At 41.8% G+C, this 22521-nt stretch overlaps 2 protein-coding genes across 4 annotated transcripts; both read left to right on the top strand.

The window, feature by feature from the left end:
* Window positions 1-407: 407 nt before the first annotated feature.
* On the top strand, window positions 408-2983 carry rps15 (ribosomal protein S15). The gene is made up of 4 exons (XM_071896316.1): window positions 408-463; window positions 891-976; window positions 1654-1888; window positions 2823-2983. The coding sequence occupies exons 1-4, from the start codon at window positions 461-463 to the stop codon at window positions 2934-2936; spliced, it is 438 nt and encodes a 145-aa protein (XP_071752417.1). The 5' UTR covers window positions 408-460; the 3' UTR covers window positions 2937-2983.
* Window positions 2984-3697: 714 nt separating this feature from the next.
* LOC139909278 (dipeptidyl peptidase 9) lies at window positions 3698-20933 on the top strand. Of its 3 annotated transcripts, none has more exons than XM_071896295.2 (21): window positions 3698-3824; window positions 5742-5832; window positions 5999-6237; window positions 6493-6605; window positions 7064-7237; window positions 8735-8903; window positions 9180-9290; window positions 9973-10101; window positions 10329-10390; window positions 10481-10581; window positions 11478-11655; window positions 12297-12456; window positions 12637-12716; window positions 13166-13318; window positions 14796-14931; window positions 16538-16683; window positions 16875-17021; window positions 17165-17317; window positions 18003-18145; window positions 19216-19327; window positions 19717-20933. In XM_071896295.2, the coding sequence occupies exons 2-21, from the start codon at window positions 5777-5779 to the stop codon at window positions 19807-19809; spliced, it is 2655 nt and encodes an 884-aa protein (XP_071752396.1). In that variant the 5' UTR covers window positions 3698-3824; window positions 5742-5776; the 3' UTR covers window positions 19810-20933. The 3 variants fall into 3 exon arrangements, with proteins under 3 accessions (XP_071752396.1, XP_071752395.1, XP_071752397.1); XM_071896294.2 differs by having other exon boundaries at window positions 8732-8903; XM_071896296.1 differs by lacking the exons at window positions 11478-11655; window positions 12297-12456; window positions 12637-12716; ... (6 more) ...; window positions 19216-19327; window positions 19717-20933 and having other exon boundaries at window positions 10481-10582.
* The last annotated feature ends 1588 nt before the right edge of the window (window positions 20934-22521 follow it).

Here is a 22521-nt window from a genome sequence, read left to right as displayed (position 1 = left end):
CACCTGTTGTTTTCCTACCAAGACGTGTGATGGTGATGTAACAGGTTATGCAACAGAATACTATGAATAGACTTTTGTTAATAGTTAGGAAATGCCTTTCATAAAGCAAGATAGCCATTCACATTGTTTCTTCTGTTCAGTTTCTTTTCATGACCATTGTTTTTGTTCTCCTGATATGTAGGACTAACACTATACTAGATTCTGATTTAGATCTGGTTTCTGGAGTAAAATAGCTAAAAAGAAACAACATTGAAAATGGAAGACATTAGATACAAGATACAGTAATTTTGGCACTGGATGCACGCGTTACTGTCCGATGGCACCATCTGCTGTTCAAAGAGGACCGCTGCATGCTGGGACCGGAAGAGACAATGGAGTAGACCGGATGCTTAACCTGAGTCGCGCGATATTAGGCCTAACGAGACTTGTAGATGTTCTTTTCCCCGGAACATCAGGCAAGATGGTAGGTGCCCAAGCCTTCGTGAGCCTGATTATAACAATCTATATACATCTGCACTCCCTAATAATTATTTAGGATAACTGAATGGATCATCCGGCTGTCACGCGCCTTCACAAACAGTCGATTAGTAAATTATGGCACATAACGTCAGATAAACCTGTTCATTGACTTGTATTAGCTTGAGCTATGACCGGCTATGGCCGACGATGGCTAAGCTAACCCAATGGTACAACCGTACTCAGTTTTTATAAGTAGCTAAACAAGACTATATAATTTCACCATAACTACAGTCTTCAAACGAGGGCCAGTAGCTACTCCGCTGTTCTCGTATTGAAAAGCGGCAGTCATGGTTTGCTACTCGCTAACTTGTTGGCTATATGGTAAAAAAATGCTAACGATATGCTAAATGTGATGTATGTGATTTCCATAGGCGGATACCGAGATCAAGAAGAAGCGTACCTTCAGGAAGTTCACCTACAGAGGTGTGGACCTGGACCAGCTTCTGGACATGTCCTAGTGAGTGAGACGCTGACAACTCAAAACTGTGTTAAATTGCTTTCTAGCCTTCTGACACATCCTGAAGCTGAGACTTGGCCATGGGGATGGTCAGCTGTAGGGAGCAATTCATTATACTGGCATTGCATTTACGTTAAGGCTCCAGGTTAGCTTGATGCCTGACGTGCTGCTTCCCAAAGTTGTAATTAAAAGCATATCTTCAAAGAAGTTGGAGAATTCACTGACTTCACATAAGTCCATGCAAAATCTGTACATACTCACACTAGTACCTGTGTATTTAATCTTCTATGTAGTGAACCAACTCCACTACATTTACATTGGCATTTGTAGCAATACAATTATTTAAGTAATTCCTGTGATGGACTGGCAACCTGTCCAGGGTGTGAACCTGCCTTCTGTCTAATGTGTGCTGGGACTGGCTCCAGCCTCCCATGATCCTGAATAGGAAAATGTGGATATGGAAAATGGATGGGATGGATTTTTTATAGTTTTACTGTCTGTCGCTTACTTTTTTGCACTATGTTGTCTTCTTAAATGTATACTGTTTTACTCGTTTGATCTAGTTTACAATGCTAAGAGGATGCTTTCAAATTAAGCATTTCATAACCAGCTAACTGCAGCTGTACTGTTACTGTTCATGGTTGCCAAGGGCTTAGTTTGACACTCTTCCTTCATAGTGAGCAGCTCATGCAGCTGTACTGCGCCCGCCAGAGGAGGAGGCTGAACCGTGGCCTGCGCCGCAAGCAGCAGTCCCTCCTGAAGCGCCTGCGCAAGGCCAAGAAGGAGGCTCCCCCCATGGAGAAGCCAGAGGTGGTCAAGACCCACCTGAGGGACATGGTCATCCTGCCTGAGATGGTCGGTTCCATGGTCGGCGTGTACAATGGCAAGACCTTCAACCAGGTTGAAATCAAGGTGAGGTGCTACTGCTCAGGTGGGAGTTATTGGGCAGCAGAATGAGCAAATGTATTTCCCCCAAGTAATTAGACTGCCTCACCCACTGTTATGATCACATTCCTGAGACTGAAAGAGGCACTTCAGTTTCAATGAAGGTTGACATGGAGGGGGGCGGGGTGTTAATCTAGGACAGTATAGACGTGTGTGTAAAACATACCGACACATTAATGCGCTTAGGCAGGATTCAGACTCAGAATTGGACATGAACGGGTTTGTGTGTACAAGGCCTGCATGGGTCCAGGCAATGTGGCTACTCATTGTTTGACCTACTCTACAGTAAGCAACAAAAGCCACAATCTTGTTTGAAGGCTTTCATAATTCCAGGTCAGTCTGGGTCTGTGCCTTCTCAGAGTATGCAAGTGGTCTCCCATTAATTGATGCGAGAGCGCCGGGATACAGTTTGAGCTGTCAGACCGGTTTGATTTATCTACATCTGCATCATCTTTAATGGTACACTTTTTGAGCAACGTGGTGATAATCAAGACTGAATGAGACTCAAGATCATGAAATGTTAATTTGGTTATAATGGTTAATATTCTCATGCACATTTGGCAAATTAAGCAATGGTTGAGTAGTTATTGCAAATTGGCAAAGTTTCCACCATCCTGGACATGCCCACATTGTTTTATGTAATGGAAGAGTCTTGTCACAGTACTTGGGTTATGATTACATTTGGACCATAACTGTGGGATGCTGCAGTTGAAGTTGCAGTTTCTTGTAGGACTGGCCAACTGCCTCCATTTTAACATAAGTTGTCTCTTTACCACTTGTTTGGCATCTACCATATAGGATTTTGAATACCATTTCCTTTACTGTATGGCTTCATACTGGCAGTTGTAGGGTGCGTATTTATCTTGTTACTAACATGCAGCTGTTTGTTTCTCCTCTCCAGCCTGAGATGTGCGGCCACTACCTGGGGGAGTTCTCCATCACCTACAAACCAGTCAAGCACGGTCGCCCCGGTATCGGAGCTACACACTCTTCTCGGTTCATCCCTCTGAAGTAGACTGGCTGTTTTCTTTGTATAAATAAAAAACTGGGTGCCCCACACAACACTGCCTCTCTTGCATTCTTCAACATGGAAGACCAAAATGAAGATGATTTGCTAGTATATGGTCACACAAGCTTGAGTTGTCAATCTTTTTAGGTGTTGATTACAATATGGACTGCTTCATGGTGAAAGAATCAAGCATAATTATGCTTTTATGGAAAAGTCATATTGGAATGTGAACATGTCAAACAGTTGAATCTTTGTCATTTGTAGTGTTGGAAATATTAATATTCAGTAAATGTGTGTATATTTCTTCTAAGCTGACTTGCAGACAGGCACATTAATGCACGAATAAATTTGATACATGGGTTTGATTAAAAGAGCTCTGTGGTAAGGGAAATGTTCAGGGCCTTTGGACACCACCTTCAGTTATTGGTAACGGGAGTTAGATTTTCCACTATTTTGTTTCCTCATCCCTATTTTGACGGTAGTATCTTAACAGAACAGTAAATGTCAAGCATATTTACCAGAAGACGGAAGGAAGATTGGTAAGCAATAAGGTATCTTCAGGAAACGATTACACACAATCTATTAAATATTAAGTTGAAGTCATAAATTCTTGATCTCGACACTTGACTATGATGAACCTTCCTGCCACATACTGCGCAGCACTGACTGCCGCTGACGCCTCCCTGGAGCGGCAGTGCGGCCCTGAAAAAGTGCCGATGCGTCAGCCACCAGGGTGAAGGTTCCTCCTGTTTCTCCCCGATCTGAAAGCAAGCTACATTTTGCGTCTGGCCACTCTGGGCCATGGATACAACCTTTAGCTCTTGCAAAATTTGTTTATTGACACCAAGCTAGTAAAGCTTAGGACTGTTGGTAAAAGAAACAGTGGCCAGATTGGTAAGTATTTCCCCTACTTTGGCTTGTTTCTTAGGGACGTTCGCCTAAGTGTCTGTTTTTAAAGGAAACCAGTAGCCATTAGCTAGCTGCTAGCTAGCTCTTAGCCAGGTTAACGTTAGCTAGCTAGCTGGAAAGCGAAATTGACAGGGGAGAGCTGTCATGTCACAATGTATCTTACCAAGCTTTGTGTTTTACATTGATATCGTTTGATGTTGTTATATTGTAACAGGTTTGAGTTTCGTTAATGACCGCTACAATGTAACTAGCACCGGCTGAAATGGAGACATTGTAAATATATTTTGCCGGTGTTTCTGCCAGTGTGACTGACTAGCTGAAATTCGAGAACAAAGATTCGTTGTAAGCTAGCTAACGTAACTGTTAACATTAACGGGACCGGTCATTTACGATTTCACTCTATTTGTTCCCCACCCACATAGCTAGCTTGCTAAAGGCTATCAAGCAATCCACTAAAATTTGGGAACTAAACTGATTGGGCCTTACAATGTGTATAAATTGGCATATATTTTTGTTAATTTCAACACATATTTGACACAATAAGATACGGGCCATGTTGAATTAAAGTTGAATATTAGTGGGAGCTTTTTGTCAGCGGACAGTCAGTAGGATAGTTACACTTCCTGTTTTCCAGATGAATTGTCAGATTTATATTTGGTTATTCCCCATTCATAAGTCCCTCGGTCCAGTCCTCACCCAGTTGTCTCCGTCAGGTCCCAGTTGACCGCTTGACCTCTCTGTAATACTGTTGACTCGACTCTTCATGGGGCTGGTGATTTACAAAGGGCTTTAGGTGAGCGTTAACTAAGGCATTATTGTACATCATCATCAACATATTTACTCTTTTTAAGTACTACTGCGTTGCCTTCATTGAGTGTGTTCTATTGCTTACCGTGAGCTCAGTGTTTGTTATACTTATGTGGCGCCTCACCACAATATCAGAGCCCACCACAAATATATTTCCAAAACTAACACCATAACATGAAAAGCACTTAATTTGTTGCGTGTATGAAGTCATTTCCACTGCTATTTGCGTCTTACCGACACAGATAATCTGTAGGAAATACTGTAGCAGCTTCTACCACATTTGGGATAATAAGGGTTTCCTCCATTCCTCTAATATGCAGATTTCAAGGAAGGAATATTGAGTATTTCCTTAACCTCTGCAGTCTTCCTTCACTAGGGCTCTGAAAACAGGTTTTTTTTTTTAAGATTTTTTTTTTGTGTGGCATTTTTGTTGTTTATTTGATGTCATGATGTAATTTCATGTCATGAGGGAGATGACCTGCAACAAAGGTCCTTTGTCGGATTCAAACCCAGGACATCACAGTTACATGGTACATGCCTTAGCCCACTGAGTCACCAGGATGCCAGTGAAACCAGATTTTTACTGCATTATTGTGTACTTAGAAACCTGTCAGTGGAATGAAACAGAACAATTTGATCCAGTTTCTGTGCGGCCAAAGACAATATGTAAGAGAGTCAACAGGAATAATGAGCCTCAGGAACATTTGTCGCTCTAGGCTGTAGTTCTGAAGTCCACAACTGAATGTGCCCAAGTCCATATGTTAAGTGAGAATTAAGTATTTGTGTTTTCTCCGCATCTGTGTTATACACATTTTTGATCAGTATGTTTTTAGTCTGAGGATTGATTGAAAAACGGAGTGCAGCACACATTGACCTGTAGATTCTATCCCCGCTTATGAATATTGTAGAGATTATCAGTAGAGCAAGGAGGCTCATAATTTAGTGCACAGCTAGCGTGTGTCCATAGCATCCATAATTCAGAATCCAGGTCCCCTCACCCGCACCATCTTTGGTGTTGCTATCTCTTAACGCCTGTGGGTGAAATATTTTTGAATTTTGAATGATCTTAGTACTTGACTTTGTCTCTGTTCATAGGTTGAAGAGTCTGAGTGAGGTGTGTTGACCAGTGAATGCATAGAGTCAAGAAGGTCAAGCTTTCTGACAATACAGAGGGTATCTGGAAAAGGTACAGTATGATACCCGCTCATGCATTTTTAAACAATTTTTGATGCTGAGGAAGATGGAATTATCCCCTCTTTGACAGATGTCTGCACATAGTTTTTTAAATTTATATATGACGCCATGAAAGAAATGTGCAAGTGTATGTTTACATGTTTAATGTCACCATGCAGCTGTGTGACAGTGAGCATGACGGCTGTGGACGGCCTTTCGGACAGCACAGAGGTGGTGGAGATGGAGGATGTCCCGTCTCAGTTCTATGTGGAGAAGCACTCCTGGGACGGCCTCCGTGACATCATCCACTGTAGCAGGAAGTACTCGGGCATGATTGCCAACAAGGCCCCCCATGACTTCCAGTTTGTGCAGAAGAAGGATGAGAATGGTCCCCACTCCCATCGGTTGTACTACCTCGGTAAGCTGACTGTTGCTCGCTGATGGCACATAAGATTCCCTTTATCAACTCATGATTTGTATTTGCTATTTACACCCCCCTCCCCCCCCTCCCCGGCCTCCACCTGATCCCAATCATGTCCACTGCTCAAGGCAATGAAATATGGCTGCCTCATGACAAGAAAACGACTGCGTTTAATTTCTCCTTTTCCAGCTACAAGCCTCTTTTTTTTTTGTTGTTGAAGTTGTCTTCACCTCTTTCCTATGTGCTTATCAGGAATGCCTTATGGAAGCAGAGAGAACTCATTACTCTACTCAGAAATCCCCAAGAAGATCCGGAAAGAGGCCCTGTTAGTGTTGTCGTGGAAACAGATGCTGGATCACTTCCAGGTGAACGTCTTCTCTCTCTCTGCTCCTGCTGTACCATTACTAAACAACATAGGACAGTGTTTCTCAAACATTGTTGAGCACTCCTCTGTAAAGATTTGCTTACTTTTTTTTCTAGTTTTACTGTAAACCAGGTTTCGTTCTGAGATAAGCGGTCTCTGCAGGTGTAGCAGTATCATTTGTGGCTAGTCCCTGAGGTACGCTCTGAAACCTGAAAGTTTGAGCAAGGCTGGTATAAGCTATGAGAGGAATGTTTGTACAGTACAACCTTTATATGAACCTGGACTGCTGTTTGATCAGGGGGGTTGGTTCAGTTGAATACGGTTCTATCATATTACATACAGCACAGTAAGGAGAATGAGGCTAACCCTTATTTAGATTTCAAAATTATATAAGAAAATTGGGAATTCATGCTATATTGTGTGTCTGATTTGAATCCCTCTTCTAATCCCTCCTCTAAGGCCACACCACACCAGGGGGCCTACTCCCGAGAAGAGGAGTTGCTGAGAGAGCGTAAACGTCTGGGAGCATTTGGTATCACCTCCTATGACTACCACGCCCAGACGGGCCTGTTCCTCTTCCAGGCCAGCAACAGCCTCTTCTACTGTCAGGACGGAGGCAACAATGGCTTCATCGTGAGTACCCTGCTCTTCTTTGTCTTCAGTTTAGATGCTCATGGCAGATGTAAATCAGAGCAATGTAATGGTCAGCCAGCTCAGGATTCCTGTGTACCGGTCCTGGTACTGGTACTTTGAATACGCCCATTAGGTCAGTGTCACCGGTTTGCCCCACTGGCAATTAATTATTTGGCAAGAATTCGAGGAAACACAGGACGTCACCAAGCAGGTCTGGTGACAGCTGTGCTCTTGCTGCTGATCGCTGTGTGGGTCTTAGCGATTTGCATCAGTGCAATATGGTTCCTTTGACTCTCAGTGTAGTGTAGGCCATTAATTTTTAACAGAATTAATGCACTTTTTTGTCTGCATAAAATTGTGTTGCTTTGCGGTTCATTGTCCTAAATCCAAATGTTCAAGTATTAAATGTCTTTTAATACCATTACATATCAACCACCATGTTTAACAGTTGGCAACAGACATTGTGGGTTGAATGCGTCCTTTGGCTCTTTCCAAATGTAAACCCATCAGGATGTAGAAAAGGGGTGAAAGACAACTCATCAGACCATATAACCAGGTTTCATGCTCCTTACACCAAGTCATGCATCTTTGTGTGTTGATGTTTTGAGACTGTTACCACGTTACGCTTACCAGGTTAAATAATGTTGCAGTTTTTGTGACAGATGCACCTGCAATTCAGCCACTGACTATTTGGCCTCTTTGGAACTCTGTTGGTTGCTTCCTGGTGCTTTGAAAAGTCACAGAAAAAATGGGTGATTGTCAGATAAAGCTGATACATACTGCTAATTGTCATTCGACTTAATATGACTCGCTTATGTATCTGCTTTTGTAATTTTGATTTAGCTACTTCCAAGTTAGTAAAGTGCTTTTTCATGTGGTATTGCTGTTATTTTGTCCACCGTTTGTAAATTCTCTACCTTAGTAAGAAGGGTGAGTTCCGATGTGCCAAGTCTTATCTTGTATCTTATATATTTTATGCATATTTTTATTGGGATGTGTGTTGCTCTATAGGATCTCAGAGGATGTTGAAATTATTTCAACAAGAAAGGACAATTGTTTTGATTGAACAAACGGGCGAAGCAAGACGTTTACTACCATCACATAATATTCTTGTGTGGATTTCACAGATCTGTCACAGCCAATATTTTATGGACAACTGATTTGTGTGTAGGACTTGCCCACACAAACAGTTTGGGTTGGAGAAATGAGATTAGAGGAGATAATGAGTATATTGGTAAAAGCGCTTTCCAAGCATTCCACTAAGCAAGCAGTAAGTCTTGTTTTTATCTTGGACATAGCTAATCTTATTTATTCATTCACAATTGACCAGTCCAACGTCTGCCCACATCTATCATCAATGACATGCCTCCAATCATACCCAGTTTGTGTTAGTGGGACTGTTTGCATTCACACCATGTTTGTATGAATTTGGTCTTTACATCCAAGTGCCCTCTTCTCTTCCCCTTCAACTGAGAGTGTGTCTGTTGGTTTTAGCAGTCTGCTCCTTTAAAGCCTGTGGAGATCAAGACCCAGTGCTCAGGCACTCGCATGGACCCCAAGATCTGCCCCGGAGACCCTGACTTCATAGCCTTCATCAACAATAATGACCTGTGGATGGCCAACATCAAGACTGGCGAGGAGAGGAGGCTCACCTACTGCCACAAAGGTCTGAAGGCTCTGGGTTTGTTTTGAATCGCTTTAATATGCTCTTTTATGAGACTCAGTGTAAAGGGATAAATGGTGGAATAGATTAGTTTGGTTTCGGTATTGGATGATTCCAATTCTCCTTGTCTCTTTCATCATTATCCCATTTCACACTGCATGAAAAGAAAATACTTTGAGATGTAATTGTATTGTAATTTTATAGAATACATTTATCTCCATTCTAGAAATCTTGAAAGCTTGTTTTCCCTGTTGACTCCATCTATACCTTCTGTTCCAGGTATGGATAATGTTAAGGAGGACCCCAAGTCTGCGGGTGTAGCAACATTTGTCATCCAGGAAGAGTTTGACCGTTTCACTGGCTATTGGTGGAGCCCCTCAGCAGTAGAAGGTCAGTAATTTGTACATCAGATACACACTCATTTGAGTACAGCTAACTCATTAAAAAGTATTATTACCATTTTATTGCAAGTTTTGATTTGGTCCCTGAGCATTCTAAAAATACTTTTTTAGTTTTTGTTTTGTTTTGCATCATTTACATCTCGAGTGAGGGTTGAGTGTATACCTGCTTTCCCTTACCTCTCTGTGTTTTTATAGTGACCATTTGCTTAGATATTCAGGAATGATACAATATGACAAAATATGGCAAACACAAGAATTAAACCAAGGACATGACATACTATTTAAACTACGTCATAGAAATGGCCGCACACACACCAAAACTAAAAAAATGAATGAAACATTTTTACACACTCTCCTTAACAGACATTGTGACGTGTGTCTTCACTGTGTGTCGTAATGAACTGTTGTTGGACACTGTCATTTATGAACACAGGAATACCCACACAGTGAATCTTTACTTATGCAAAGTTTTATCTGTTTGGCTGTTTGGTAAACCCACATTGCGCTGAAATATTGCAAAAGTAAAGCTTTCTGGCAGCATGATTCAGTGTGCAGGTATTCCATTGTCAATTTCACCCCTCACCGAAGATTAAGTTCTTTTTGGGTTGTGCATACGCTATTTCCTGTGTCACACTCATTACATTGTCTTTTTTTTCTCCTTCCATTGTCAGACCCTGATGGAGGGAAGACCATGTACCTGTTGTATGAAGAGGTGGATGAGACGGAAGTAGAGATTATTCATGTTCCATCTCCGGCACTGGAGGAGCGGAAGGCAGATGCATATAGATATCCCCGTACAGGTCGGTGTATCCTCATATACTGTACACACACACACACACACACACACACACACACACACACACACACACACAGAGTTCTTTTTATACTGTCACAAATTGTGCAGGTGAGAAATGTAGAAAAACTTTTAAATCGCCTACTGGAAGCTATAAGCTCAGAACAGTAAATTGGATCTGATGGTAACCTATTAAACCATTTGACATTTTTGACATCTTTCCTTCATTTACAGGTAGCAAAAATCCCCAGGCCACCCTTAAACTGGTAGAGATCAAGACAGACCATCAAGGACGAGTAAGAGCCTTTTACCGCCTTTCCTCGTCTCTCTCCCTTCTCCAGAATACCTATTAGGTGTCCCTAAAATGTGTGTGTGTGCCCCTACAGATTATGAACACGCAAGATAAAGAGCTGGTCGTCCCCTTCACCTCCCTGTTTCCTGGGACAGAATACATCGCCAGGGCCGGATGGACGAGTGACGGCAAATAGTGAGTGTCACAGCTTTCACTCTTCTGACTCCCATGCAAAATAAATAATAATAATAATAATAATTAATATTGTGATTATCATATGAATTGAGATGCATGTGGATGCAGCCTTTTCTACATGATTTCCTCTTTAACATTTTAAAAAGTATATGGATTGAGGAGATGTTAATGTTTATGATTTTGCTTTGTTTTTAATGGAATGAAAGATTTTCTCTGATGTGTAATTTGATTTGTATGGCATGAGCTGATGCATTTTTCATTTCTCAGCAGGAAGTGAACACTCTTGCTTTTATTCCTTCGTCTAATTAACATTTAATAGCCACCTTTGCACAGCAGGGCAAAGTGGGGCTTGTTAAGGCCTGTGCAATCTCAAGAGTGTTTGAAATATGGAATCAGAGGTGTTACTTGGTAATTTGAAACTACAGCCCAGCTTACAAACTATCTCTGTAGGCAATGCTGATTAAAACAAGTATAGATTCTGTAAGTCCCACGGTGCTTTTGTGGTGATAAGTAAGGAGGATTGTGGGAATTATGTGAAAATATGCAGTTAATGTATGAAGATTCATAGTTAATTTACATTTAGCCAATAATATAACTTCTTTGTTTTTGTGATGCTGCTCAATAAAGAACAGACATGATTTGTAGAAAAGGATTTTCCACTAAGAAGTGCTGTAAACCAAGTTGGATTGCACACCAGTGTAGAAGAGTGAAGTGTCTCACCCCTGACTGACTGAATTTGCCTCTTGTTGATTGTGGCCCCATGGCAATAGCACCGTAACCGAGTATCACAGAAACTGAAAAATTGAGCAGCTTCATAATAAAGCCTATTCAAAGTGGTTAGGCCTTTCAGTATGAAGCAGCCTTCTGAGTGTCGTCCCCTCTCTGTGTCCCCCTAGTGGCTGGGCAGTCCTGCTGGACCGCAGTCAGAGGAAACTGCAGCTGGCCCTGCTGCCTCCAGCACTCTTCATCCCGGTCACAGATGACCCAGCTCAGAGGCAGGACAGCCTGGAGGCCCTGCCCAGCAACACACAGCCATACATCATCTATGAAGAGACCACCGACGTCTGGATCAATGTGAGAGCTGTGGGCTGGAGTGCAGAAATGTCTTTCATCAACCTAATAAAGGAGAGAAGAAGAAGAGAGGGGGCATTAGAGCAGTCTTGTCTAGGGATGCACGGACCAGGCTGTTTAAAAAAAAAAAAAAAATTGTGATTGTGAAGAGTGTGATTGACTGATCACCAATCAGATCACCGACTGAAATTATGCATTTTACCCAGACTTTGTACTAACAACGGCACATCATTTAAAAGTGCATAACAAGTATAAACGTTTTTGGGCAGACAGTTTAAACAGTGATCGTCTGATCACTGATGATCTGTTTAGAAATTTTTATCAGCCGATTATGATCGATGCATTCCTAGTCTTATCTATGATTTAACAAAAAAAGAGGACTGCAAGTAATGTCATAGTCCCAAATAGTTTTGAGCAGAAATGATTTTCTTGGTGAGGAAGGGGGGAGGGCAAAGAAAGGGGCTGGGATTATTGTTTGTGAGGAAAGCATGCCGGGACACATTTATGTCTTGGTTCGAAATGGTTGTAGGAAAAAAATATTTTGATTTGTGACCAAAACATGAGAAGAGATGTGCAGTTTGTAATATCTTTAGAGTAGTATTTTACCTCAGTAATAATTGACTGTTTCTCCCCCTCTTCCACAGGTTCATGATATTTTCTATCCATTTATTCAAACGACAGAAGATGAGTTCACTTTCATTTGGGTAAATGAGTCTAAAACGGGCTTCAGCCATCTGTATAAAATCACATCCCTGTTACAACCGGGCTGCTACCATTGGGCAGGAGATTACCAACACATAGAGGGTAAGAGACCGGGACATGCCTCTGCATTTATGTGAAAGTATCCATCCCAGTAATCATTGTTCTGTAATTTTTGAAAGCTAATGGTATTTTTATCTCATCCGAGGGCTTATTTGTTAGGATTTATGTCACAGTGTTGGGTATGTCAAGGCGCATGTTGATTCTGTTATCTGTCTTTTCCAGGAGACTTCAAATGTGCAATCAAGGAGGAGGTTACATTGACCAGTGGGGAGTGGGAAGTGCTGGCAAGACATGGATCCAAGGTTAGTCAAAGCTGGATACAATATATACCTTTTTGTCACTTCAGCCCTCTATCGTCGTTCTGTGGCAACTGTTTTGCATCCCTCCTAGTAATGTGTTTAATTCAACTGTTATGCAAAATGAAGCAAGTGAAAGCACCCCATACAGTTTTGAATATCCAAATTTTAAATGGTCTGGTTTCCAAATGGCAAGGATCAGCCCTGTCAGTCAGCTGACACGTGCTTTATAGATGTTTCAATAGTTTAATTATATTTTCTGATCTTCCTTATATATGTACCTTATCCCTTCTAGCCCTACTGATGGTCCCTTAAAATAGTCTGTCCTTTTCATTGTTATCTCTCTTAGTTCCTATTACTCTTATTTCAGGGCCTCAATCCTATTATCTCCTTTCTTTCTGCCCCCCACCCCACCTTCCATCTTTCTCCGTTTTCTCCCCCCTCTCCCTTGCTAGATCTGGGTGAACGAGGCGACAAAGCTGGTGTATTTCCAGGGCACCAGGGACACTCCTCTGGAGCACCACCTGTACGTGGCGAGCTACGAGTCGCCTGGAGATGTGGTCAGACTGACCAAGCCTGGATTCTCTCATAGCTGCTCTGTTAGCCAGGTAAAGACATCCATCTGTTTTTTCTGCTCATCCACAAACGCATGTAAGCTATTCACATTCAGTCAGTCCATCCATCTATCCACCCAACCGTGTATTTATCTGTCTGTCTGCATGTCAGCTCATCCAGCAAACGTGAAACAAAAAATAAGAAAAAATCTTTGAGGAGGAAAAAAACAGTAATTCTCAAAATCTATATTTAACTTGCCCTGTACTCCAGATTGGCCCGAGTGTAGTAGATTTAACGGTACACTACACATCTATTAGACATTTCTCTTGTCCTTGTCTGATCACTGAATCAGAGCCTGCCACTGAAGCATCTTAACAAGAATGGGTCAGGTGGAAGCTTTTCTCCTCTGCGTTGGAGACCTGGCCAGACCCTGACTGTGTCCAACTCCATGTCATACTGTGTGACCACCTGGTCTTGGTTGGGGTGGCAGGCGGGTGCACTATTGGAAAACAATGACTTCATATTACGTCAGGGGTTGTGTGATTTGGATAACAGGTGTTCCACGCCAGTGATTCAGTGAACGGGCTGTTCCAAAAATAACATTTGGATTGAACACTACTTAGCTTATAGTTGCGTAAGAGATGTGTTTATTTCGTACGGTTTCTCCAGTCTTCACCCACCATCCACTCCCACAATTTCTTCCATGTTGCTGCACATTTTAATTTGTCCCTGTGCTCAAAAAGAGATGCGTCATACCTAATGGGAAAACTGGAGACGGCAAGGATCAATTTCTCCTCCATTATGATTTTGTTTTCTGCGGTGAAACAGGTGGAAGTTGGACGAGGATGTTTTATGAGCAGATGTCAATCAAACAGACAGCATTCCATTTGTCAACGCTTGCTGCAGATGGTGCAAATTTGCATAAAGTTCACTTGACTTGAGCTCTACTTTCGACAGCTCTCCCTTGCCGCTATGCTTGCAAATCTTTGACTTTCACTTTCCACAAAATTTCTACGCGTGCCCTCGTTTAAATGAATAGGAGGTGTCAGTGGACATTCACTGTAAGCCATTCTAGCTTCATCTGTGTAGATCTGGATTTCACTCCTGAATTGCCATATTCATCATGCATTAATTAGTGAATGTTCCTATTTATATGATTTACTGAATATGTTTATTTATATTTTTTTTTTTGATAATTTTGTACATCTATTTTAACTTTTACAGTGGTAGCTTTTAGCAATCTCACTTTTCCAATACAACGTTAACCATAAAAAAAAATCACTGAAATAGTGATTCCCCATGTAAAATGAATAATCACTTTTATAGCACGTGTGGGGCCTGTAACGTGGACTTGATGTGGTGTGGCATTGTGCTTTTTTGGCATCCCCTCTTCTCCTTTTCTCATCCTTTGTTTCTTCCCTTTTTCTCTATATGTATCACTGCCTGTATTCTGTACTTATTCTTTATACCACTGATATTTTTTTTGTTCCTTTCATCTCTCCACCCTTCCCCTCCTCTCACTCTGTGCAGAACTTTGACATGTTTGTCAGCCACTACAGTAATGTGAGCACGCCCCCCTGTGTTCACGTCTACAAGCTGACTGGCTCAGAAGGTGACCCGCTGCACATGGTGCCCGAGTTCTGGGCCAGCATGATGGAATCACCAGGTAAGGAAACCTGTTAACCTTTAAACAGGATCTGATGGAAACATCCCCTATTGCATTATCTAGGGTGGGTCACCTCCCAGCACAGATGTTTCATTGAATTAGACCTACAGCACCTCCCACAGGCTCAGTGGTAAATCCCAGTGTCTTGAACCAAGAGAGAGACCGACTTCTCACAATCTTTCCAAACATAGCAGCAAAAGGGAGCTTGAAATATACCAGTGTATGTATTTTCCTGATGCAGCTGTGTAAGAAAACAAACAAAAAAAACCTGCTTAACATGATCAATGAAATGTTCAACCCCGTTTTTGTTTATTGTATATAACAAACTAATGGAAAAATCGTAAAAGCATCAGTAAATTCTGGTGTACAGGAGGCACTACTCCTGGACCCTTTATGATATTTGTGGCTTTGGAATGCATCTACAATAATAATAACAACATAGGACAAAGCTACAAAGGGCTTATGATACACCTTCCCTAGTTGGTAGCATATAGAAAGTATCTGTCACCACCTTGTGGTCCTCATGTAAGCAAGAAATGTTTTTTAAATGTTTATTTGATGATCAAAATTTCTAACCATCTCAAGACTTATTTGTGGCTCCCCCATGGCACACAACATTATTTAATCGTTCCTCCCAGGCCTGCATCACTGTGTAAGCCAAGGTAACAGAAAATCATTAAAGACCAAAGATTTCATCCAGAAATCTTTTGTTCCAGACAGTTAAATGTTATGCAGTCTTGGTGCACTTTGTGGGAGTGGGAGCAAGGGCCAAAATTAACATCCATCAAGGGCTGGTGAAATTTAAATCAATAAGGTTTACTGGCCACACTGGCCAGTTAATTCTTGAGATGATAACTCTTGAATTCCTGAGTTATATAAAGTTCTGTTGCACTTCATGATGAATTAAAGACTTGATCTATTGTATAAGTGAGTGAGCAAGCTTGAAATTAACACCCAGTACCTGATTCTATAAGCAAAATGCATTGCAAATCGGTAGGATGATATATTTCTATGAAAAATGTATATTAATTATTTTGGACAGTGAAAATTATTCTTGGCAGGTCATTTTTTTTTTTAGCCTACCAGTCCTTGGCAGATGAGGCAACAAGTTAATTTCAGACACTGAGTGGGAGTGAGACCTGGCTCACACTTCGTAATACAATCAATTCATTGGACCTGGTTCCCTCTTTAACCGTGGGGTTGATCAAGCAAACTCCTCAAAATGAATCAGTCTGTATTTACATAATTGGGCTCTTTGAGTTTGCCATAAGAGGAGTCGGGCCAAATGTGAAGGTTGCCCAGCTATCTGTGGTTTTATTTTTGGAACAATCAATAGAGCCAACTCTGTTGGGGAAAGTTGAAGTCTGGCTTTGATTAGATCAAGGACGGTCAGTTCGATCTACATTGGCGTCCTCCAGACTATCCTGACTGCAATCAGATAATGTGTTGCTCGGCCACGTACGTCATCATGAGGGCTTTGTGTCAGAGTTGATTGTTTTTTAGCATGCGTGATTCCACTGGGAGTCGAACCACAAGCCCTGGCAGTGTTGGCACCATGCCTAACCATTGAGTTCTAAAGAACCACGTTTGTTTGTGTGTCTTCCAGGTTGCCCAGGAGATTACAATCCGCCAGAGATCTTCGACTTCCCAGGGAAGTCGGGCTTCCAGCTGTATGGGATGGTGTACAAGCCTCACAACCTGCAACCTGGCAGGAAACACCCTACTGTCCTCTTCGTGTATGGAGGCCCACAGGTTGGTGGTTAAAACGGTCTACACAGGGTCTGTAATGTGATCATATGGTATCATGTCTCATTGAAGTCTCATTATGGCAACTGCCATCCTTTTGTATTCACTAAATGGAGCTTAGAAACCTGTATTGCTGTTTGGATAAAGAAGACTTGGGGTAAGAGTTGAAAATACCTTTTTTGTGTGTGTGTCCCCAGGTCCAGCTGGTTAACAACTCCTTCAAGGGGATGAAGTACCTCCGTCTGAACACGCTGGCCTCTCTGGGCTACGCTGTGGTTGTGATTGATGGGAGGGGATCCTGTCAGAGGGGCCTGGAATTTGAAGGAGCGCTGAAAAACAAAATGGTAAAGAAAGAGTCCAGTATGACGTTTTCCCCTCTGTGGTTACGCTAAATAACACATTTTTACCTGGATCATAGTTCCATGTAGTGAAACATCATTATGTCCTACATTTGTCTGTGCCTGTTTGCTCATATCTGCCTCTTCAGGGCCAGGTGGAGATTGAAGACCAGGTGGAGGGGCTGCAGTATGTGGCAGAGAGGTTTAACTTTGTGGACCTGAGCCGTGTTGCCATCCACGGCTGGTCCTACGGGGGCTTCCTCTCCCTCATGGGCCTCATCCAGAGACCCAACGTCTTCAAGGTGAGGAGGCTAACACTCCTGTTTTCCATCAAGAAGGAAAAATGCTTCTCGTCCTTCAGCCCTCCCTGTTATCCTTTTGCCATAGACTCACTTCATTCTCTGCTGTCTCCTCTCAGCCAAAAATAACAGTGTAGTTTATATCACTCTGTCATCGGTGAATGCATTTTCCATGAACTTAGATGACTGTTGTGCAAGAATCCTTTGCCTGTTGGTGAACTGAGAATTAACTGTATAATTCCTGGAAAATTATGCAGTCCTGTAACTGGACTTGTGATGCAGTTGCCTCTTACATCCACATGGTGTCTGTGTTGGATAACGCTTTAGTGCTACTAGCCCTAATTCAATAAACAGCATCATAGCTTTGACTTTTTTACATTTTTTATTTTTTTACCAATGTCCGTCTTTGCCAAAACACGTGCATTTGAACCATAAAATCAAAATACAGATTTCTTTTCTTTGAAATTAATTCAACATTTTTACAGATTCTTTTTTTTGACATTTTTGACTTCATTAGATGGTTCAAAGTAGAGACAGGAAAGACTAGGAGAGACTTAGAGCCACCCGGATGCCCAAAATTATATCTCTGTACTGGGTTACTCTGTCAAATGACAAATTTCCATTTCCAAATATTCTATTCTTTATTTTCCATTCTGTTCCATCTGAGCACATTGTGTTTCCCTCCCAGGTGGCTATTGCCGGCGCCCCAGTGACTGTGTGGATGGCGTACGACACGGGCTACACAGAGCGTTACATGGACGTGCCTGAGAACAACCAGCAGGGCTACGAGGAGGGATCTGTGGCGCTGCACGTCGACAAGCTGCCCAGCGAGTCAGTACACACACTCACATGAGCTCAGTGTGTTTCAAATAGTGAAAAAAAACAATGATATTGATTTGTGCTCACCTGAGTCACTCTTGAGCCTGTGAGAGTCTAGTGAGATTTAATTGAGTGATTTGAGTTTAGTGTTTTCAACTTGTGAAATTTTCCATAGATGTTTTGGCTTCGGTCTGACACTAACTTAACCTTGTGTACGGTAACTGCATAGATATTTCTACATGCTTGATCATGATTGCAGGTTACTGCCTATATCCTGTAAATTCATGCTTCATATTCTGTGGAAATCAGTCTGACATTAACGTACCAAGGAAACAATTTGGGCATTCTGTGCCAAACATAGGGCTTAGTAATTCTATTTTAAAGTCCTATATAAGACTTGCAGTTGTCTTGAGTTTCATGTGCACGCTCTAAAACCCTTGGTGTCCTCGATGAGGGTCATGATATGGGCTTATTGGCACCCCAGGCCTGAAATTAGACTTATGAATAATGAGAATAAAGACTTCTTGAACTGGGAGTAACTCAGTGTTTTCCCATGCCTATGTGTCTATGTTTAAGGGAATGTTAGTTATCAGTTTACATAGGTTTACATGACAACAGATTTTTTTTTTCATCTATTTAAGAGTGTGATAGTTTCGTTGCTGTGTAAGCAAGCAAACAACGCTTCAGATTTTTTTTTCCTATGTGGTTAATCAAATCTGTGGCAGAGGTGAAAATAATAAAATTAGAGGTGGCAGGCTAAGTCAAGCCTCAGTGTTTAGAGACGGAGGCCCTGAGGGCTTTACACACGGCATGTCGCAGCACTGCTCTTGGATTGTAAAGTTAAGCCTCAGAGTGCTGATCAGCTCTCAGCAAGTCACTGAGTCCCTGCAGCTACAGTATTTCTCACTTCTATAAATGGCTCTCAATCAGTGAGGTCTTTGCCTTTTCTCATCAACAACAGATTAATGAATAGGAACTGCAGTTTGGGGCAGCATAGGTTATTTTAAGAATAATGAACGTGAAATGGCACTGACACCGTATACCTTATTATTGTATAACCGTCCTAACCCTTGTCATTCTAGGCCCAACCGTTTGCTGATTCTCCATGGATTCCTAGATGAGAACGTGCACTTTTTCCACACCAATTTCCTAGTGTCACAGATAATCCGTGCTGGGAAGCCCTACCAGCTTCAGGTTAATGTCACAAACTCTCCGCAATGCACTAACACCTCTGTTGATTTTGCCATATATCATCATTCTATGCCAGGTTGACATCATTTACTTAAGAATGATTCAGACATATGGACATATCTCTGATGAACTGATGTCTTACTGATATCTCAATAACATGTGTATGAAGTTAGATTTTGCACTCCAAATATCTTACAAAAGCCAGCAGATGTATTAAACTCTGGCTGTCTGAAATTTCATACAACCTTACTGCTTAGTAAATGTTTTGAGTATATCAGCTTAGACCAGTGTGATGTTTAATTTAGTTATTAGGATACATACATGTAGTGCACTAAGTAAGTTTAGTCATTTTAGTAAATTGATAATTGATTGTTGTGTTTTTATTTTTCCAGGTCTACCCCAACGAGCGACACAGTATCCGTTGCCCTGAGTCCGGAGAGCACTACGAGATAATGCTGCTGCACTTTTTACAACAATACCTCTGAAATGAGACAAGAGGGGAGAAGTGAAGTCTAGTTTCCCCTCTGTCCTCCTTTACCCCTCCAGCTCCCCACCCGTCTTCACTCTCCCTAACCCCCCACCCCCTTCCCACCCTACCACACCCCCAATCCCGACCCCAACCCCATCACCCATCTGTCACCCTGTCATAGAGAGACTGTCAGAGACACTCTGCAGCCACAAGCCACTCTAAACTACGAACTAGACACCTCACTACTCGACTACACTTCCTTCTTTGGCTCTCTCTGTCTCTTGTTCTGTTACTCGTTTGCTTGCTCCATCTCCTCCATCCCCCCCTCCCCCCCCCCCCCTCCCCCTCTGTGTACAGTCTGGGGTATGGTTTACGAGGACAGAGTTTTGGTCTCACACCCTGAAAACTGAACAAAAACAGGATATATGGAGAAATATTCGCAGGCTGCGTCACATTGACTCATTGCTCACCCACGTCCTCATCTCTCCGGAACCATGACAGTTTTTGCCAAACGTCTTTGTGTTGTCCCCCCCTCCCCCCCTCCATCCCCCCCCCACCTGTTTTATTCACTTGAGTCAGTGGTAGGAATGGGGTCACAGTTCTTGGATATGAAATGGAATCTATACACATATTTGCAGACATGAGTTGATATACCAGTATACATACATGCACAATACATGCAGTTTATTTCATACAAAAACACCCTACGCTCACACAGACACAGAATTGCAATATCCATACAAACTGTGAGTATATACCTTGCAGGTTGTGTAATGATGAAGAAAGGAAGAAAACCCAGGCTCTTCCTCTATCAACTAATTTTAAGTGTGTATTGTTTAAAATAAATAAATATTTTTATGAATTTTTATTCTTTTATAATGAGTGTCGATTGAAGCCGCTCATTGATATTTTTGCGCCGTTTTCTCCCCTCACATTACATTGCTCAAGGTGTCTGCTTGCCTTCTTAAAACATACTTTATGATATTTGCCAAAGTACCTCTTGACTCTTTGATCATGCTGGTATTTCCTTTTTTTACTGCAATAAAGACAACAGGAGGGTGAGCACTGGAGTCTTACAACAGCTTTGTACCACCGGAATACAATTTGTACATGATAATGAATAAATGTATGATGAAATCACATATTCCTTTTACTGCAGTCTTATCATTAAAGCAGTAGATGTGTTAGATGTACAGTTTGTTCACAGGTGCAGCATATATTCTGTTTCAGGTTTTGCACATGTAGCCTATTGCCAGATAAAAGCACAGGCTACTTCACTGGCCATAGATACACTTGTCTCAAAATTATTCATTTTTCCACATTAATATTCCACTCTGACCCTCCTGGCTCTTCATGCTGCGAGGTAGAGAGATATAAACAGACAGAGAGGGAAGAGGTAATGCATCCCCCCCCCCCGTCCTATTCTTAACATCAGAGCTGCAGCAGCCCGACCCTCCACTGCCACGACAGCCAGGGCTTTTAAGCTCTCCGAAGCCTCGCACAAGTGTAGCAGAGGATGCTTAATTGTCAGTCCTTCAGCCCCTTTCCCCTTGGGGACAGTACAGTTGCCATGGTAACGTTTGATTGATAACCCCCCCGCCCCCTTACATTTATATGGGTACTATTCTATAGGTGATTGATGCCTAACCTTGATCTTGTAACGCAACAGAGATTCTGCTGCCCTTTTTCAGCTTCACCACCACAGCAGAAACGCCTGCTCCTCAGCCCCAGTATCAGCCATGTTGCAGCGCTTTGGTTACTTAACAGATATAAGGACTTGGCATTATAAGAGTTAAAAAGACCTTGGAGAATGTGGAAGATACAGGATAGGTGTTTAGTCAGCCAATGGTTGTATTCAAAAAACAAGGGTTAAAAATAAAGCAGCGTTCATCTAGAACTACTGATGGCCATGATTGTCCATGATATTCACTGGGTATTTTGTACCAGTTGAACAAGGGGTTTGGTGAGCAAGTCAACTGTTTGGACACACCACATTTGTCTTTATTTTTACTATTTTCCACATTTTAGAATAATAGTAAAGACATCAAAACTATGAAATAACACAAATGGAATTATGCAGTAACCAAAAAAGTGTCAAACAAATCAAAACTATCTTATATTTTAGATTCTTTAAAGTAGCCGCCCTTTGCCTTGATGGAAAGGCAAAGGCTTTGGAAAGAAATTCATACATAGGCATCAACTTCACTATTTTTATTTGTCTAAGAAACAAATTTAAGCATAAGCCTTTATCTTATGATCTAAAATGGCTTTAAGAGAATGAAAAACATAGAACATTTAATCAGGTGTGTCCAAACCTTTGACTGGTAGTGTATGAAGCAAAACAGCTTTTTAGTTCTGTAAAATCTATAGTTAATGAGTGGAAGCCTTTCCCCTTCATCCACCCTTGATATCACCCCTTGGAAAGGTGAAAGTAGTCTTACATCAACACTCTTATTCTGTGACTGTGAATACAGGCACAGACTTTCACAGGCTGTATTACAACACTGTAGGGAGACGTCAGAGGAGAGCACAGCCCATCTGATGAGCTATTAGAGAGGTCGATCCTGGACCAATTCCCTGTGCTGGGAGGATCAAGGATGTTCCCTTTCTGTCCCTCTAGCTTTTCGAGGTGACACTGAGTAAGCCATTAACAGTAAGCCTGGCAAGCAAGCAGACAGTGTTGCACTGAAAAATCAAAGCTGACACCGAGAAGCTACTGAAGTTTACT

This window comes from Centroberyx gerrardi, chromosome 13 (assembly GCF_048128805.1).
Source record: "Centroberyx gerrardi isolate f3 chromosome 13, fCenGer3.hap1.cur.20231027, whole genome shotgun sequence".
Classification (NCBI taxonomy): domain Eukaryota; kingdom Metazoa; phylum Chordata; class Actinopteri; order Beryciformes; family Berycidae; genus Centroberyx; species Centroberyx gerrardi.
This window is presented reverse-complemented; position numbering and strand designations above follow the sequence as displayed.